This window comes from Entelurus aequoreus, linkage group LG07 (assembly GCF_033978785.1).
Source record: "Entelurus aequoreus isolate RoL-2023_Sb linkage group LG07, RoL_Eaeq_v1.1, whole genome shotgun sequence".
Classification (NCBI taxonomy): domain Eukaryota; kingdom Metazoa; phylum Chordata; class Actinopteri; order Syngnathiformes; family Syngnathidae; genus Entelurus; species Entelurus aequoreus.
In genome coordinates, this window is record NC_084737.1 from 6,330,201 (window position 1) to 6,348,093 (window position 17,893).

General features: G+C 36.5%; 2 protein-coding genes across 3 annotated transcripts in view; both read right to left on the minus strand.

Moving 5' to 3' along the window:
• Positions 1-5,950: 5,950 nt before the first annotated feature.
• LOC133653250 (gastrula zinc finger protein XlCGF17.1-like) lies at positions 5,951-12,281 on the minus strand. The gene is made up of 2 exons (XM_062052331.1): positions 12,113-12,281; positions 5,951-7,632 (listed from the first exon to the last, which is right to left on the minus strand). The coding sequence occupies exons 1-2, from the start codon at positions 12,279-12,281 to the stop codon at positions 6,683-6,685; spliced, it is 1,119 nt and encodes a 372-aa protein (XP_061908315.1). The 3' UTR covers positions 5,951-6,682.
• A 1,822-nt stretch (positions 12,282-14,103) lies between these two features.
• LOC133652929 (gastrula zinc finger protein XlCGF8.2DB-like) overlaps positions 14,104-17,893 on the minus strand; it is a 4,769-nt gene continuing 979 nt past the window's right edge. The window contains exons 2-3 of one of the 2 annotated variants that reach the window (XM_062051882.1): positions 16,584-16,898; positions 14,104-15,681 (exon numbers count right to left, since the gene is read on the minus strand). In XM_062051882.1, coding sequence (XP_061907866.1) covers positions 15,602-15,681; positions 16,584-16,898 — 395 coding nt within the window. In that variant the 3' untranslated portion in view covers positions 14,104-15,601. Of the gene's footprint in view, positions 16,899-17,893 lie in introns of both variants that reach the window. The other variant, XM_062051881.1, reaches the window with a different exon arrangement.

The following is a 17,893-nucleotide window of genomic DNA, read 5'->3' on the forward strand; positions in this document are numbered from 1 at the left end:
TGGTTTCTGTGTTTTAGATTGTTTCGCTTTTTGTTAATATGTTTTCTGAAATTGTTTCGCTTTTTTTTTAATGTGTTGTCTAAATGTTTTAATAGTTTTGTCTTTTGTTCCTGAAATTGTAAGTTGTTTTGCTTTAGTTGATGTGTTTTCTGATATTTTTTTGTATTTTGTTCATTTGGTTTCTGTAATTGTAAATTGTTCTGCTTTTTGTTAATATTTTTTTCTGAAATTGTACATTGTTTAGTCTATACTTAACTTGCTTTGTGTGATTGTAAAATGTTTTTTGTTTTTTTTTAAACTGGTTTCTGTAACGGAATGTTGTTTTGTCTTTTTTTTAAATTGCGAAACTGTAAATTGTTTAGTCGGTTAAAAAATAAAAAATAATTTAAAAAAAACCTCTATCCCCTTTTCGATGTTTTGTACTGTTTTTGTACTCATTTTGATTATTAGTTCTCAATTGTTTGTAAATGTTGCAATTTATATATAAAGGTTTATAAAATAAAAAATTAAATAAAACACTTCCGTAACACTTCATTTGGTTTCTGTGTTTTAGAATGTTTCGCTTTTTGTTAATATGTTTTCTGAAATTGTTTCGCTTTTTTTTTTAATGTGTTGTCTAAATGTTTTAATTGTTTTGTCTTTTGTTCCTGAAATTGTAAGTTGTTTTGCTTTATTTTTTTGTATTTTGTTCATTTGGTTTCTGTAACTGTAAATTGTCCCACTTTTTGTTAATATTTTTTTCAGAAATTGTACATTGTTTAGTCTATATTTAACTTGCTTTGTGTGATTGTAAATGTTTTTTTTTGTTTTTTTTTAAACCTGGTTTGTGTAACGGAATGTTATTTGGTCTTTTTTTTTTTAATTTGCAAAACTGTAAATTGTTTAGTCTGTTAAAAAATAAATAAACAAAAATAACCTCAAGCCCTTTTTTCTCCTTAGTTTGATTTGATTTGATATATTTTTATTTCAAATACCGTATTTCCTTGAATTGCCGCCGGGAATATAGTATTCGCCTGCCTAGAATTACAGCCGGGTCAAACTCGTTTCGCAAAATAATTAGCGCATGCTTGGCACTTCCGCCGGGTCAAATATGAGTCATTAAATGACTTCCGCCTCCTGGTGGTAGAGGGCGCTAGTGATCCTTCTTGCGACTGCTGGTACTGCAGAAGATCCGGTGCTGCAGAAGAAGACAACACGCAGCAAGAGTGAGCAGCCATTGTTTGCTTGCACTTTTACCATGGAGGATTACATATCTAAAATAAAACCGTTTTCTAAACTGGACTTTCAATCGAAGCAGGAGGTAATACTTAAAGGAAGATTTCCATCGAGACAGAGAGACTTTTAAAACTGAAGAAAGATAAGGAAGACTTCTATAGGAGCTGTGCATGGACTCATTTATACCCAAAGGTAAGACCATAATAACGTTTTTTTTTATTAAATGTGATTTTCATAAGGTAAGCGCCGGAGTGAGAAGAGGTTTTAAAATAATTAGCGCATGCTTGCCAATCCCGCATGCTTTTGGTAAACGCAGGAGTGAGAAGAAGTTTTAAATTAATTAGCGCCCCGGCGGCTATTCAAGGAAATACGGTATGCAAAAAAAACAAGAGCAAGCCTGATCCAATACAGTGCTATAGCCTTAACAGCCATGATAACAAAATGAAAACAATGGAGAATAAAAACTAAAAAAAAATTAACAAAATGAGCAATGGACTTTCTTTCTTTTTTTTTTTTTTTTAGTTCCTCTTTTAATATCGATGAAACTGTTTCCGCTTGTTCTGTCTTTCAATGACTACAAACTGGACGGTTGAACATTGACAGGGAACCTTTATTAAACAGTTAACATTCAACACATACTGCAGACGCTTCCTGTGGTGCGTCTCTCTAAACCGCCCGGGTAGGAACACAACACATAAAAACGATTCCTATTGCTACCGAAATATGTGTTTTGTTGCAGCTGTCGCGCCAAATTTCTCCCCCCCCCTACAAAAACCTTCCCCCTCCCATTTCTTCCGGGGTCATGTTTCCTCTCTTACGTCATTGACAGCGATCGATAGCACTTCGGCTGGAAGGATACTTAGTCTTTGACAGCTGCTGGAATCTGAAGAAATCCATTATTGTTTTTTTTTGTACAGGCGCGAAACAGGACAATCGCGTGCCGGTTAAGGACCCCCGGCAACTTTTGACTTTATTGGACGCAGCCCCGGAAGTAAATGGGGGGTGGGAAGGTTTTTGTAGGGGGGAAGAAATTTAACGTGACACAGCCCTCCCATATTTTTATTGGCTCAATGCAGATGTTTTTGTTATTAGCACATTTTATTTTATTTTTTTTCCACATATTTGTATTTGTGTGAAACGGATTTTATACTATTGGACTCAAACTTAAATTCAAGTTGATACAAGTTTGTGACTAATATAATTTCATTTCATGGGAAATAAATAGTTCAATAATGTGTTTTAGTGCAACATAATTAAAACATACATTCCTGATGTTATTAGGTTGCAATGTAGTGAGTCTCCCCGACCCACAGGGGGCGATTTAAGTAGGTTAAAGATATTTTCTTTATATTTCTTTTTTTCTTAAATTGTAGTTTTAAATAGATGGCGTTATGATTTGGTTATAATTAACATACATATCAATGCATATGTATTTGAAACTAAACAAATAAAAGTTCAAATCTGAAAGGATTATTGCAAAACATCCATTCTCTACCGCTTGTCCCTTTCGGGGTCGAGGGTGGGGTTGCGCCGGAGCCTAAGGGGTTGAATTTTTCTAGAATTTTAAGCAAATTGACGCCCTTCTAATATTTTCTGTTACAGACTAAAGAATGTTAATAAAGTTATTATTTCTTGCAACTCAAGTTGATCAACACAGTATAATGTTGTCCCGATACCAATATTTTGGTACCAGTACCGGTACCAACATGTATTTCGATACTTTTCTAAATAAAAGGGGACCACAAACAATGTCATCATTGTCTTTATTTGAACTACATGGCTAAAAGTAAAACGTTACCAGCAAATTTACAAAAAAATGTTTGTCATCACTTCGGAGAATGAGGAGCATAGAAGAAAAGGTCATTTCAAACGTCAGTATTCAAGGACAACTTTAAAACAAATGTATATATCAGGTTAAACTATGGAATTATCTTTACAATGAGATAAAAGATTGTAGAAATATATTTCGATTGACAAAAATATATAAAGACAGAACAATAACATCATATGGACAGCTGTAAGTGTTTACATTTTGCTTTATATTTATTATCTTACTTATTTTTTGTCGGGTTTTGTATTTGTTTTGTATCCTCTCGTGAGGTGTATTTTTTTTTTTTTGTTCGGTTTGTACTTCATGAAGTTTTGCACTTGTTGGTGTTTTTTTTGTGTGTTTTCATTATATTTGGATGTATTTGTTTGGTTTGTATGCGTGTGAATCTGGGCTGTCCATTAACTACTTATTATGTTGAAGGGGGCAGGAAATATAACATTTTCTTCATCCTGTTCCTTCTCAAAAAGCATGGGTGTGTAAATATGTGTTTTGTTGCTAAAGTTTAATTGTCTATTGATCAAAAATGCACATCAAGGACGGAGATAAATCAAAACAAATTAACATTTATGCATATAATACAACAATTGTTCTAAAATGTGTTCATATTTTTGGTTTCTGGTGGCAGATTATTGAATTTGCCTTATTTCTGATAGGAAACTGTCCAAAACCAAGGTAGCACTGCCTTAAGTTAAGTTAAGTTAAGTTAAGTTAAAGTACCAATGATCTTGTGGTTAGAGTGTCCGCCCTGAGATGGGTAGGTTGTGAGTTCATACCAAAGACTATAAAAATGGGAGCCATTGCCTCCCTGCTTGGCACTCAGCATCAAGGCTTGGAATTGGGGGTTAAATCACCAAATATGATTCCCGGGCGCGGCCACCGCTGCTGCTCACTGCTCCCCTCACCTCCCAGGTGATCAAGGGTGATGGGTCAAATGCAGAGAACAATTTCACCACACCTAGTGTGTGTGTGACAATCATTGCTACTTTAACTTTATTGTCACACACACACACGCACTAGGTATGGTGAAATGTGTCCTCTGCATTTGACCCATCACCCTTGTAATTACCGATTCCGATATCAACTGATACGGATATATACAGTGGTGGAATGAACACATTATTATGCCTGATTCTGTTGTGATGCCCCGCTGGATGCATTAAACAATGTAACAAAGGTTTTCCCAAAATAAATCAACTCAAGTTATGGAAAAAAATGCCAACATGGCACTGCCATATTTATTATTGACGTCACAAAGTGCATTTTTTTTTTTTAACATGCCTCAAAACAGCAGCTTGGAATTTGGGACATGCTCTCCCTGAGAGAGCATGAGGAGGTTGAGGTGGGGGGTGTATATTGTAGCGTCCCGGAAGAGTTAGTGCTGCAAGGGCTTCTGGGTATTTGTTCTGTTGTGCTACGGTGCGGATGTTCTCTACCGAAATGTGTTTGGCATTCTTGTTTGGTGTGGGTTCACAGTGTGGCGCATATTTGTAACAGTGTTAAAGTTGTTTGTACGGTCACCCTCAGTGTGACCTGTATGGCTGTTTACCAAGTATGCCTTGCATTCACTTGTGTGTATGAGAAAAACCGTAGATATTTTGTGACTGGGCCGGCACGCAAAGGCAGTGCCTTTAAGGTTTATTGGCGCTCTGTACTTCTCCCTACGTCCGTGTACACAGCGGCCTTTTAAAAAGTCACACATTTCACTTTTTGAAACGATACCGATAGTTTCCGATATTACATTTTAAAGCATTTATCGGCAGTCCGATATTATCGGACATCTCTACTCACAACCTACCGATCTCAGGGCGGACACTCTAACCACTAGGCCACTGAGTACATAATAGTCCCACATTATGCCACTGAGTACATAATAGTCCCACAATATGCCACTGAGTACATAATAGTCCCACATTATGCCACTGAGTACATAATAGTCCCACATTATGCCACTGAGTACATAATAGTCCCACAATATGCCACTGAGTACATAATAGTCCCACATTATGCCACTGAGTACATAATAGTCCCACATTATGCCACTGAGTACATAATAGTCCCACATTATGCCACTGAGTACATAATAGTCCCACATTATGCCACTGAGTACATAATAGTCCCACAATATGCCACTGAGTACATAATAGTCCCACATTATGCCACTGAGTACATAATAGTCCGACATTATGCCACTGAGTACATAATAGTCCCACATTATGCCACTGAGTACATAATAGTCCCACAATATGCCACTGAGTACATAATAGTCCCACATTATGCCACTGAGTACATAATAGTCCCACATTATGCCACTGAGTACATAATAGTCCCACAATATGCCACCGAGTACATAATAGTCCCACAATATGCCACTAAGTACATAATAGTCCCACATTATACCACCGAGTACATAATAGTCCCACATTATGCCACCGAGTACATAATAGTCCCACAATATGCCACTGAGTACATAATAGTCCCACAATATGCCACTGAGTACATAATAGTCCCACATTATGCCACTGAGTACATAATAGTCCCACATTATGCCACTGAGTACATAATAGTCCCACATTATGCCACTGAGTACATAATAGTCCCACATTATGCCACTGAGTACATAATAGTCCCACATTATGCCACTGAGTACATAATAGTCCCACATTATGCCACTGAGTACATAATAGTCCCACAATATGCCACTGAGTACATAATAGTCCCACATTATGCCACTGAGTACATAATAGTCCCACATTATGCCACTGAGTACATAATAGTCCCAAATTATGCCACTGAGTACATAATAGTCCCACAATGTGCCACTGAGTACATAATAGTCCGACATTATGCCACTGAGTACATAATAGTCCCACATTATGCCACTGAGTACATAATAGTCCCACATTATGCCACTGAGTACATAATAGTCCCACATTATGCCACTGAGTACATAATAGTCCCACAATATGCCACTGAGTACATAATAGTCCCACATTATGCCACTGAGTACATAATAGTCCCACATTATGCCACTGAGTACATAATAGTCCCACAATATGCCACTGAGTACATAATAGTCCCACATTATGCCACTGAGTACATAATAGTCCCACATTATGCCACTGAGTACATAATAGTCCCACATTATGCCACTGAGTACATAATAGTCCCACATTATGCCACTGAGTACATAATAGTCCCACATTATGCCACTGAGTACATAATAGTCCCACAATATGCCACTGAGTACATAATAGTCCCACATTATGCCACTGAGTACATAATAGTCCCACATTATGCCACTGAGTACATAATAGTCCCACATTATGCCACTGAGTACATAATAGTCCCACATTATGCCACTGAGTACATAATAGTCCCACATTATGCCACTGAGTACATAATAGTCCCACAATATGCCACTGAGTACATAATAGTCCCACAATATGCCACTGAGTACATAATAGTCCCACATTATGCCACTGAGTACATAATAGTCCCACATTATGCCACTGAGTACATAATAGTCCCACATTATGCCACTGAGTACATAATAGTCCCACATTATGCCACTGAGTACATAATAGTCCCACATTGGGGTAAATTGAGGACATTGACAAATGCTGGAAAGGTAAGAGGTCATTCCCCCTGGTGCCGCTGAACGTGTGTCCGCAGAAATGCCTTGGAAGAGAAACATTTACCACAAACCGGACAGCGAAAGGGTTTTTCTCCCGTGTGCCTTCTCATGTGCACGTTCATATTACTCTTACAGGAAAAATGTTCCCCGCACACTGAGCAACCGAAGGGTTTTTCCCCCGTGTGCGTCCTCACGTGCACCGCCATGCACGACTTCAGGGCGAAGCGTTTGCCACAGACCGAACAAGCGAAGGGCTTCTCGCCGGTGTGCGTCCTCACGTGCGACACCATGCACGACTTCTGGGAGAACCCTCGGCCGCAGAGCGGGCAGGGGAAGGGTTTCTCCCCCGTGTGGGTCAGCATGTGCCGCTTCAAGATGGACTTGCGAGCGAACTCGTGGCCGCAAACGGAGCAAGCGAAGGGTTTCTCGTGCGTCCTCATGTGCGCTCGCATTTGAGTCTGGAGAGAGAATGTCTCCGCGCAGAGCGAACAAGTCCAAGTCGCCGCGCCCGCGTGTGTGCGCGCGTGTTCCTCCAAACGGCTCTGGCAAGAAAAGCCTTCGCCGCACACGGAGCAGACGAAGCCATTTTTAGCCGCGTGTGACGTCTTCCTGTTGCCGAGAGTCGGCGCCGTTTCCGCGTCGTCACTTTCTGACAGGGGAGCTAAGATCTTGTCCGCCGGTGGTCCTCCCCGCTGGTCTCCGTCGCCTTCTGTTGCCTGGCGTCTTGGAGACTCCGCCCCTCGGTCCTCCCCACATGGACGGTGATGAAACGGCGAGGACTCTGGGGATTTCTCTTCGCCGCTCTTCAAAGAGACACCAGTGAGTGGCACCTCGGTGAGACCGAGGAGACCTTGTCCCCCCTGAGTGGTCCAGACGTCCTCCTCTTCCTCTTCCTCTTTAACATAGGGCTCCAAAGCGGCGCTGCCCCACTGCGGCGGAGGGGGCGTACTTCCTGGTGTCCAATCAGCAGCTGGACATCTGCAAGAAAAAACACTTGACGCACTTTTTGTGTCTTTTTACACATTGAAATCAGAAAGGACACGCGTTTCCGGAAGTCCGGATGCGGATTTTTAATTTTTTTTTTTTTTTGTCCTGACCAGCTTCTCAGGCAAACCCTATAGTTGATGTAGATGCCCATATCGGCTGTACAAATGTTAGAATAATTGTTTCTAAATGATCACAAAAGCTTTGTACTACATTGAGTTCCTGGCAGGGGGACGGCAGCTGTCTTTGGGGCCTACCAGGAGGAAGGCTCGTAAAACTCCACTAGGACTTCAAAGCGGACAGATGGCAGGATCCGCCCAATTTCCAGACGAACTCTTTTTGAAATATTTTACAAACTCTTTTTGAACTACTTTATGGAACTCTTTTTGAACTATTTTACGACCTCTTCTTTTGAACTGTTCAGTAACCAAAGGCAGCGCTGTTTACGACCCACTTCCCTCTGGAAGCAGCTGTGGTCAAGTAGGGGGGAGAAAGTCAAATAAAGAAGGAGGAGTGCAATCTTTTGGCAGAGCGTGGGTGACACTGTAAGAGGTTACAGGTCGACACGTTTTCTCCTCAATATTGAGTCCAAATTTAATTCTGCCTCTGTTTGATTGTTTGCCTCTTGTCTTGTTTAATATATGTCATCAGTGTTTGAACCTGACACAAATTTACTTTACAAAAGAGAAGTGCAGGATACTTCTCTTGCTGCCTTATTTGTATTTGACTCTATTAAATGTATTTATATTATCATTTGGTGCAGCCGGGCTGGAGCAGGACGGGATAGAAAGAGAAAAAAAAAAAAGGAAGACAGAGGGGGAAATTGTGGGGACAAGAGGGGGATAAGACGGAGAGACAAAAACAACAACAGCAAACACAACAATAACAACAACAATAGAACAACATCAACAAATAGGATATGTACAAATATGATGGTAAAAGTGCTAGCTAAGAAGCAGTCGGTGAAGTAAATAATAACACAGAAATAACAATGAGCATTATTACACTACAAATGGATCAATACAAATACCAATAGAAATATCACCATTGATAATGAACAATACCAGTAATTACCTCTATTATCAACAATACAGTTGTTCAAATGCAGCAATGCATATATGTACTGATAACTACAGATACAAAAGAAAGCAGAAAAATGGAGGGGAAGGAAGAGAAGCCAGCTTTATTAACCTTGTAGATTGTTATAGTAACAATAGGTTAAGTAACCTCTTTAAGACCAAGCTGTTTGTTTACATGCTTTTTTTATTCTCGTTGCTATTTGGGCTTATTGACCATAATTATAATTAAAAACTAAGAATCATCTTTTGATATGATGTACTTAGTCCATAAGTACACAAACGTGTACTTCATGTTTAGTGACGTACTAATTCTTATTTTCACACTTTTTTTTAATCCAAATTCCATTGTATGCTATACTCTTCTGACACCACCAGATGGCAGTATAAGTGTCCACATAAGCGGCCGTAAGACCCCAATTCAGTAGCGGACACAATTTTGGAAAAAAGAGCTAAAAGGTGCTGTCCACGCATGTGGCCACTAAGCCTTTAGAGGTTTTTAAGCTTTGTCAGTGTGCCATGTGTTACCCAATTTACCCTAGGGCAGGCCTGGGCAATTATTTTGCCTTGGGGGTGCCAAATTTAGAGAAAATAATGTGTCTGGGGGCCGGTAAAGCACATGAACAATAACAAGATCTGATATCTCAGTTACAGTTCATTTTTATTACCTATTCGGTGTTATATGAGTTTTAGAATAGAATACAATAGAATACAATAGAAAGTACTTTATTGATCTCTGGGGGAAATTCAGCACCACAGTTCGCTCACAATAGACGATAAACACTTAGGTATTTTTTACATGTGAATAATATAAATACAGTCTATTATACAGCATTATTCACATGTGAATAATAGAAATACAGTCTATTATACAGCATTATTCACATGTGAATAATATAAATACAGTCTATTATACAGCATTATTCACATGTGAATAATATAAATACAGTCTATTATACAGCATTATTCACATGTGAATAATATAAATACAGTCTATTATACAGCATTATTCACATGTGAATAACATAAATACAGTCTATTATACAGCATTATTCACATGTGAATAACATAAATACAGTCTATTATACAGCATTATTCACATGTGAATAATATAAACACAGTCTATTATACAGCATTATTCACATGTGAATAATATAAATACAGTCTATTATACAGCATTATTCACATGTGAATAATATAAACACAGTCTAATACAACTTGTCTGACTACCTCAGTGAAAGCAAACATGTTACATTTTGTTGTTTTGGTTCATTGCATTACAATGGTTACATTATTGGACTTGTTTGTACTGCGAAGGTCATGTAATGTATAATTTGTAACCTTTTTCACGACTTAATAAACACTTAGGTATTTTTTAAATGTGAATAATATAAATACAGTATATTATACAGCATTATTCACATGTGAATAATATAAATACAGTCTATTATACAGCATTATTCACATGTGAATAACATAATTACAGTCTATTATACAGCATTATTCACATGTGAATAATATAAATAGATTCTATTATACAGCATTATTCACATGTGAATAATATAAATACATTACACATTTACAGTACATGTACAGTCAAAAGAAACATATGTTTTATGTTGCACCATTGCACCAAGAAAAATTCCTAGTTTGTGAACCCGTTCTCAAACAATGGCAATAAAAACTATTCTGATTCTGAAATATGAACACGAAGGGTAAAAAAAACAAAAACGCACCTATAATCTGATATATGTGATATATCACTAAACTTTAGAACTTTGTTGTAAAAATGTCCTTCCACGTCTGTCCCTGACACCCACATTTCAGGCTCTGTGGAAAAACTATGTGGAAACACTCCCCACCCACACTGCTTGGTGCCTCGTCTGAGCTGCTGTGACTTACATTACCATAGTAACTCATTATATTTCCATTGTAACTAATTATATTTCCATAGTAACTAAATAAGTAAATAATGCAGTATAATAGACTGTATTTACATTATTCACATGTGAATAATTCTGTATAATACACTGTATTTATATTATTCACATGTAAAAATACCTAAGTGTTTATTGTTTATTGTGAGCGAACTGTGGTGCTGAATTTCCCCCAGGGATCAATAAAGTACTTTCTATTCTATTCTAGTGTTATGCTGCATTCTGTTTACTTCAAACTAGTTTTGTACGATAGCTGTATAATAGACTGTATTTATATTATTCACATGTGAATAATGCTGTATAATAGACTGTATTTATATTATTCACATGTGAATAATGCTGTATAATAGACTGTATTTACATTATTCACATGTGAATAATGCTGTATAATAGACTATTTATATTATTCACATGTGAATAATGCTGTATAATAGACTGTATTTACATTATTCACATGTGAATAATGCTGTATAATAGACTGTATTTACATTATTCACATGTGAATAATGCTGTATAATAGACTGTATTTATATTATTCACATGTGAATAATGCTGTATAATAGACTGTATTTATATTATTCACATGTGAGTAATGCTGTATTATAGACTGTATTTATATTATTCACATGTGAATAATGCTGTATAATAGACTGTATTTATATTATTCACATGTGAATAATGCTGTATAATAGACTGTATTTATATTATTCACATGTGAGTAATGCTGTATTATAGACTGTATTTATATTATTCACATGTGAATAATGCTTTATAATAGACTGTATTTATATTATTCACATATGAATAATGCTGTTTAATAGACTGTATTTATATTATTCACATGTGAATAATGCTGTATAATAGATTGTATTTATATTATTCACATGTGAATAATGCTGTATAATAGACTGTATTTATGTTATTTACATGTGAATAATGCTGTATAATAGACTGTATTTATATTATTCACATGTGAATAATGCTGTATAATAGACTGTATGTATGTTATTCACATGTGAATAATACTGTATAATAGACTGCATTTATATTATTCACATGTGAATAATGCTGTATAATAAACTGTATTTATATTATTCACATGTAAAAAGTACCTCAGTGTTTATTGTCTACTGTGTATTTATTTTGCACAAAAAACACATTGAACAAATTCGTCAAAGTACAACAACATTCAAGTTTGATTTTAAAAATAAAATAAAAATATTTTCACTTAAAAAAAAGAAAATACGCTTCCGCCCCACTTGTGTCACATCATGACTGGCCGCCATGTTGGATGCTATTGTTGATGTACTGTAAATAATTGGTTGTGAGATGTAGTTGCGTGTGTTGACAGCAGCATTTTGGTTGAAGATATTAAAAAAAGGTTTACCTGGTGATACATTGTGACAATTACCTTGTAAAACATGGTGACAATTACCTTGTAAAACATGGTGAGTCGTATGCACATCTTCCCGCTGCTGTCGAAGTCTCGCGCTCTCTCTTGTTCGAGAAAGTTCCTCCTCGTACGACGCTATCGTTCGCTCAAACAGCGCGAATATTTCTTCAGCCGCCGCCGCCAGTCGCTCCTTTATCAAATCTTGTAACATTTTTTCAACAAGGTTGTTTACTTTTGTTAAATGGCGACAGTCTCCCGCGTGCTGCTCATCTTTTCGCAGCGAGGCCTACTTTCGCCTTTTACGTCTTGAGCGGAGGCTTTACGGCAGCGGAAACAACCGTGACGTCACGCGGCGGCCATCTTGCGGCGGTATTGAATATAACCTCATGATACTATTGGCTGAGTTTTATATTCATAAATGTAAGTTTCTCAATACCCGACCTGTTTTTTTGTGCCTTTAAAAAAGAATTAGAACTCCACGTTAAAACACTCTCTACCTCTAACAACCAAAAAGCTGTGAAAACGATGATGCTGTGTTCCAAATTTTAAATTATTTACTGAACTTGCGTGAGCCAATGGCTTTGCACTTTGTTTTATATATATATATATATATATATATATATATATATATATATATATATATATATATAAACTAAAATATAATGCTATATATATATATATATATATATATATATATATATATATAAATAAACTAAAATATAATGCTATATATATATATATATATATATATATATATATATATATATATATATATATATATATATATATATATATATATATATATATATATGTAATATAAAAACTAAAATAGAATGCAATATATATGTATATGTATATAAACTAAAATAGAATGCTATATATGTATATATATATGTATATATATAAAAACTAAAATAGAATGCTATATATATACATATGTATATATATACATAATATATATATATATATGTAATATAAAAACTAAAATAGAATGCAATATATATGTATATAAACTAAAATATAATGCTATATATGTATATATATATATATGTATATATATAAAAACTCAAATAGAATGCTATATATATACATATATATATATATATACATATATATATATATATATATATATATTGCATTCTATTTTAGTTACTTTATTGAGTTTACAACCACCTGGCGCTGTTTTGTACTGTTTTTGATTATTATTATTTCTCAATTGTTTGTAAATGTTGCAATTTATAAATAAAGGTTTATAAAATATATATATATATATATTTTTAAATAAATAAATAATAAAAATAAAAAAATTACAAAAAAAATATATATATATATATATATATATATATATATATATATATATATATATATATATATATATATATATATATATATATATATATATATATATATACCATGAATTGTTTTACGTGGACCCCGACTTAAACAAATTGAAAATGTATTGGGGTGTTACCAATTAGTGGTCAATTGTACGGATTATGTACTGAACTGTGCAATCTACTAATAAAAGTTTCAATCAACCAATCAAATATATACCTTCCGACCGATTGTAGCTGAGATAGGCTCCAGTTGGGATAAGCGGTAGAAAATGGTTGTATATATATATATATATATATATATATATATATATATGTATATATATATATATATATACATATATATATATATATATATATATATATATATATATATACATATATATATATGTATATATATTGCATTCTATTTGAGTTACTTTATTGAGTTTACAACCCCCTGGCGCTGTTTTGTATTGTTTTTGATTATTATTATTGTTTTTGATTATTATTATTTCATCGAGGATTGGTCACCGCAAACTAAGCAACTGAAGGTGCGTTTGCATGAGTGACGCCTTTTACCTTCTTTTACCACAAACACTTATAAGGTTTTTCTTCCTTGCGCGTCCGCACGTGTGCCATCAAAGTCGGCTGAATGTTTCGTGGTGTGTTGGCTGCATCGGACCTGATACAACAACAAAGACACTCATCAGTGGCAGGCAGAAATAAACAACTTTATTAGGAAGTACATCATGCAAGAACAAAGAGGTACATTTTTCTCATGTAACACCAATTATCGTAAATTACGGACCTTAATCGGCTACTTTTTTCTTAAGCATTGGATTGTGCGGCTTACAAAACAGTGAGGCTACTTTATGCATTTTTATTTGCTCTAATTAGTTTTCAACAGAAACTGAACGGGTGCGGTATTGCTGGTGCTGTGGCGCGGTATTTCGGACGAGTTTGCTCACTGCGGGGTGAACATCTACAGCACTTCCTTCTGTTTAGTGCTTTCGACCGGAAGTACAAGTGCCGTTCTGTCTTCTAATCGTCCATAGCGTTTCTACTTGTATGGATTCTTCACTCATCACTCCAAACATTGTTTGCAAGTTTGACAATATGACAAAAACAACTCATACTTGGGAAACCGTCACATGTGTGATGTCTATAGCAGTGTTTTTCAACTACTGTGCCGCGGCACACTAGTGTGCCGTGAGATACAGTCTGGTGTCTCGTGGGAGATGATCTAATTTCACCTATTTGGGGTAAAAAATATTTTTTGCAAACCAGTAATTATAGTCTGCAAATGATGTGTTGTTGTTGAGTGTCTGAGTAACCACGTAATACTCTTCCATATCAGTAGGTGGCAGCAGGTAGCTAATTGCTTTGTCGTTATCACAATATGCAGACGACAGCGGGAGGCAGTGTGCAGGTAAAAAAGGTGTCTAATGCTTGAACTGAAAAATAAACAAAAGGTGAGTGCCCCTAAAAAAAAGGCATTGAAGCTTAGGGAAGGCTATGCAGAACGAAACTACAACTGAACTGGCGACAAAGTGAAGAAAAACAGAATGCTGGACAACAGCAAAAACTTACAGCGTGTGGAGCAGATGGCGTCCACAAAGTACATCCGTACATGACATGACGATCAACAATGTCCCCACAAAGAAGGATATAAACAACTGAAATAGTCTTGTTTGCTAAAACAAAGTAGATGCGAGGAATAGCGCTTTAAAGGAAGACATGAAACTGCTACAGGAAAATACCAACAAAACAGGAAAAGCCACCAAAATAGGAGCGCAAGACAAGAAGTAAAACACTACACACAGGAAAACAGCAAAAAAGTCCAAATAAGTCAGGGTGTGATGTGACAGTACACCTACTTTGAGACAAGAGCTATAGTGTTGCATGCTTAGTTATGGTTTAAATTCATATCCCACGACTTTTTATTGTCAATATCGAGTTCCATATTTTAATGATTTCTGCTGGTGGTGAGCCTTTGGATTTTTTCAATGAAAAAAATGTGCCTCGCCTCAAAAAAGGTTGAAAAACACTGGTCTATAGGAGTGTTTTCAAGCATGTGCTATCGTAATGTAATCAAGCTAGCGTTGTTAGCATTGGCATTAGCATTATTAACACACAAAGGTTTGCATTGTTCCTGCTTCCTGGATTCCCCAAACGTGACCGTGGAGTTATTGAGTCTGTTTAGCTAATTGGGAAGCTACCGTACGCAGCTGATGGGTCCATGGCGATGACTTCTGTTTTGTTGGATCAGCCGTTTTACTGCCGTGTTACAGGCACCTTTTGGAAACAATTAAGGTATGTTTATAAACATTTACAAAACATTTCTGTGTAAATAACTCATTTCACAACGTATATATCTGCGGCTTATAGTCCGGTGTGGCTTATACATGGAACAATACCTTTTCCTTTTAAAAATGTAGTGGGTGTGGCTTATATAGCGGTGCGCTCTATAGTCCGGAAAATGCGGTGATACATTCATCTGTTATTTTTTCATGAAAAGAAGATATCATGAAGACTTAGGAGAGGAAAGACGGGAGTCTTACAAAGAAAATAAATAAACCAAATATCAATTTGTTTATGTTTCAGCCCAGAGTGGAAAGCAATATGTGTTTTCTCCTCATAACGGACTCTGGGGAGAATCTTACATCCCAAACTGAACAATTAACTTTTTTCTCCAACGTGTGTTCTCTGGTGTCGGATCAAAGATGCCTTCACAGCTAAACCTTTGCCACAAACCGTGCAAATGAAAGGTTTTTCTCCAGTGTGCGTCCTCATGTGTTTGACCATGTACGACTTATGAGAGAACTGTTTGCCGCAGACAGAGCAACCAAAGGGTTTTTCCCCGGTGTGCGTCCTTTGGTGGACAATCAAGGAAACCTTTCTAATGAAGGTTTCGTCGCATATCGGGCAAGGAAAAGGTTTCTCCCCCGTGTGCAGTCTCATGTGAGACTCCATATTCCCTTTGTGGTTGAATCCTTTACCGCAAATTGAGCACCTGTAGGGTTTTTCTCCCGTGTGCGTTCTCATGTGCGAGAGCATGTGGAACTTCCGAGAGAAGGTCTTGGCGCAAACGGAACAACTGAAGGGTCTTTCTCCTGTGTGCGTTCTCATATGTCGAGTCACAGCGGTCTTATCGGAGAAGCTTTTAGCACAAAAAGAGCAGGCAAAACATTCCATACCGGATTTCTTTTCGGGGCAATCAGAGAGTTCCATGCCAGTGTGGGTCCTCAAATCACCTTCACAGTCTGTATCGCTGCTCAAAGGTTCCCGGCCGTCGTCCTCCCCGTGAGAGTGCGACGTCTCGTCGCTGTCTGCCAGTGGAGAGAAGAGGTCGTCTGCTTGTGGCTCGTCTTCGTCGTCCTCCGCCTTCACAGAGACAACAGTCAGTGGCAACTTGCCGAGATCCTCCTCCTCCGCCTCTAGAAGACCCTCTCCCTGCTGGTTGGTCCACAGGTCCTTCGCTTCTTCCTTAATGTGGGGGGGCTGCTGGTCTCCTGCAGGACACAAACACACGTTAGCTCAGTCTAATATCGTCAAATAAACACCATTTTCATGTATGTTTATTTTGAAGACTTTTTAAGTATATACTAAGGTTGTACGGTATACCGGTACTAGTACAGTATCGCCGTTCTAATGAATCAAAAACGGTACTATACTCTGTTTGAAAAGTACCGGTTCCCGATTTATTATTATTTATTAATTTCGTGACATTGCTGGTTGTACCAGCAGAGGAGCATGTTGGGCAGTGCACACACACAGAGTACTTACAAGCAGACACAGTGTGTAGACAGAAAAGGGAGAATGGACGCATTTTGGTGTAAAAAGTAAAGATAAAGGTGAAGTTATAACACTGAAACACCCTCAGGAAGAGCTGCTTTAAGGCAAGGCTAACATCCATCCACAGTGTTTTAGCTACTTCTAAATCACTAATCCTGGCCTCCATGACGACAAAGTAAGTTTATTTCACGTATCGTTATCACTGGAGGATGAGGAATAGCTAAACATGCTTCACTACACACCGTAGGAGGATACAATAGCTCACCGCCGTCACAATGTACACAAATGCCATGGGTGGATCTACACCTGACATCCACTGTAATGATATCAAGTGCAATAGTCGATACTATTATCATTGCATTGATTTTTTTTATTGTCACAAAATATTTTTTCCTTTTTTAAAATTCATATTATGTTAATAAATGCTTTAAAATGTAATATCGGAAATTATCTGTATTTTTTTATTTTTATTATCTGTATCGTTTTTTATTTTATTTATTAAATCAACATAAAAAACACAAGATACACTTACAATTAGTGCACCAATCCAAAAAACCTATAACAGTTAATTTTACTCATTTTCATTCATTACTAGTTTCTATGTAACTGTTTTTATATTGTTTTACTTTCTTTTTTATTCAAGAAAATGTTTTTAATTTATTTATCTTATTTTATTATTTTTAATAAAAAAAAGGACCTTATCTTCACCATA

Excerpts from the sequence above, each read along its gene's own strand:
- LOC133653250 (XM_062052331.1), bottom strand. The coding sequence starts at position 12,281 with ATGTTACAAGATTTGATAAAGGAGCGACTGGCGGCGGCGGCTGAAGAA. Across the intron at positions 7,633-12,112 it reads GACTCACCATGTTTTACAAG|GAAGTACGCCCCCTCCGCCG; the intron begins GTAATTGTCACC and ends ATTGGACACCAG.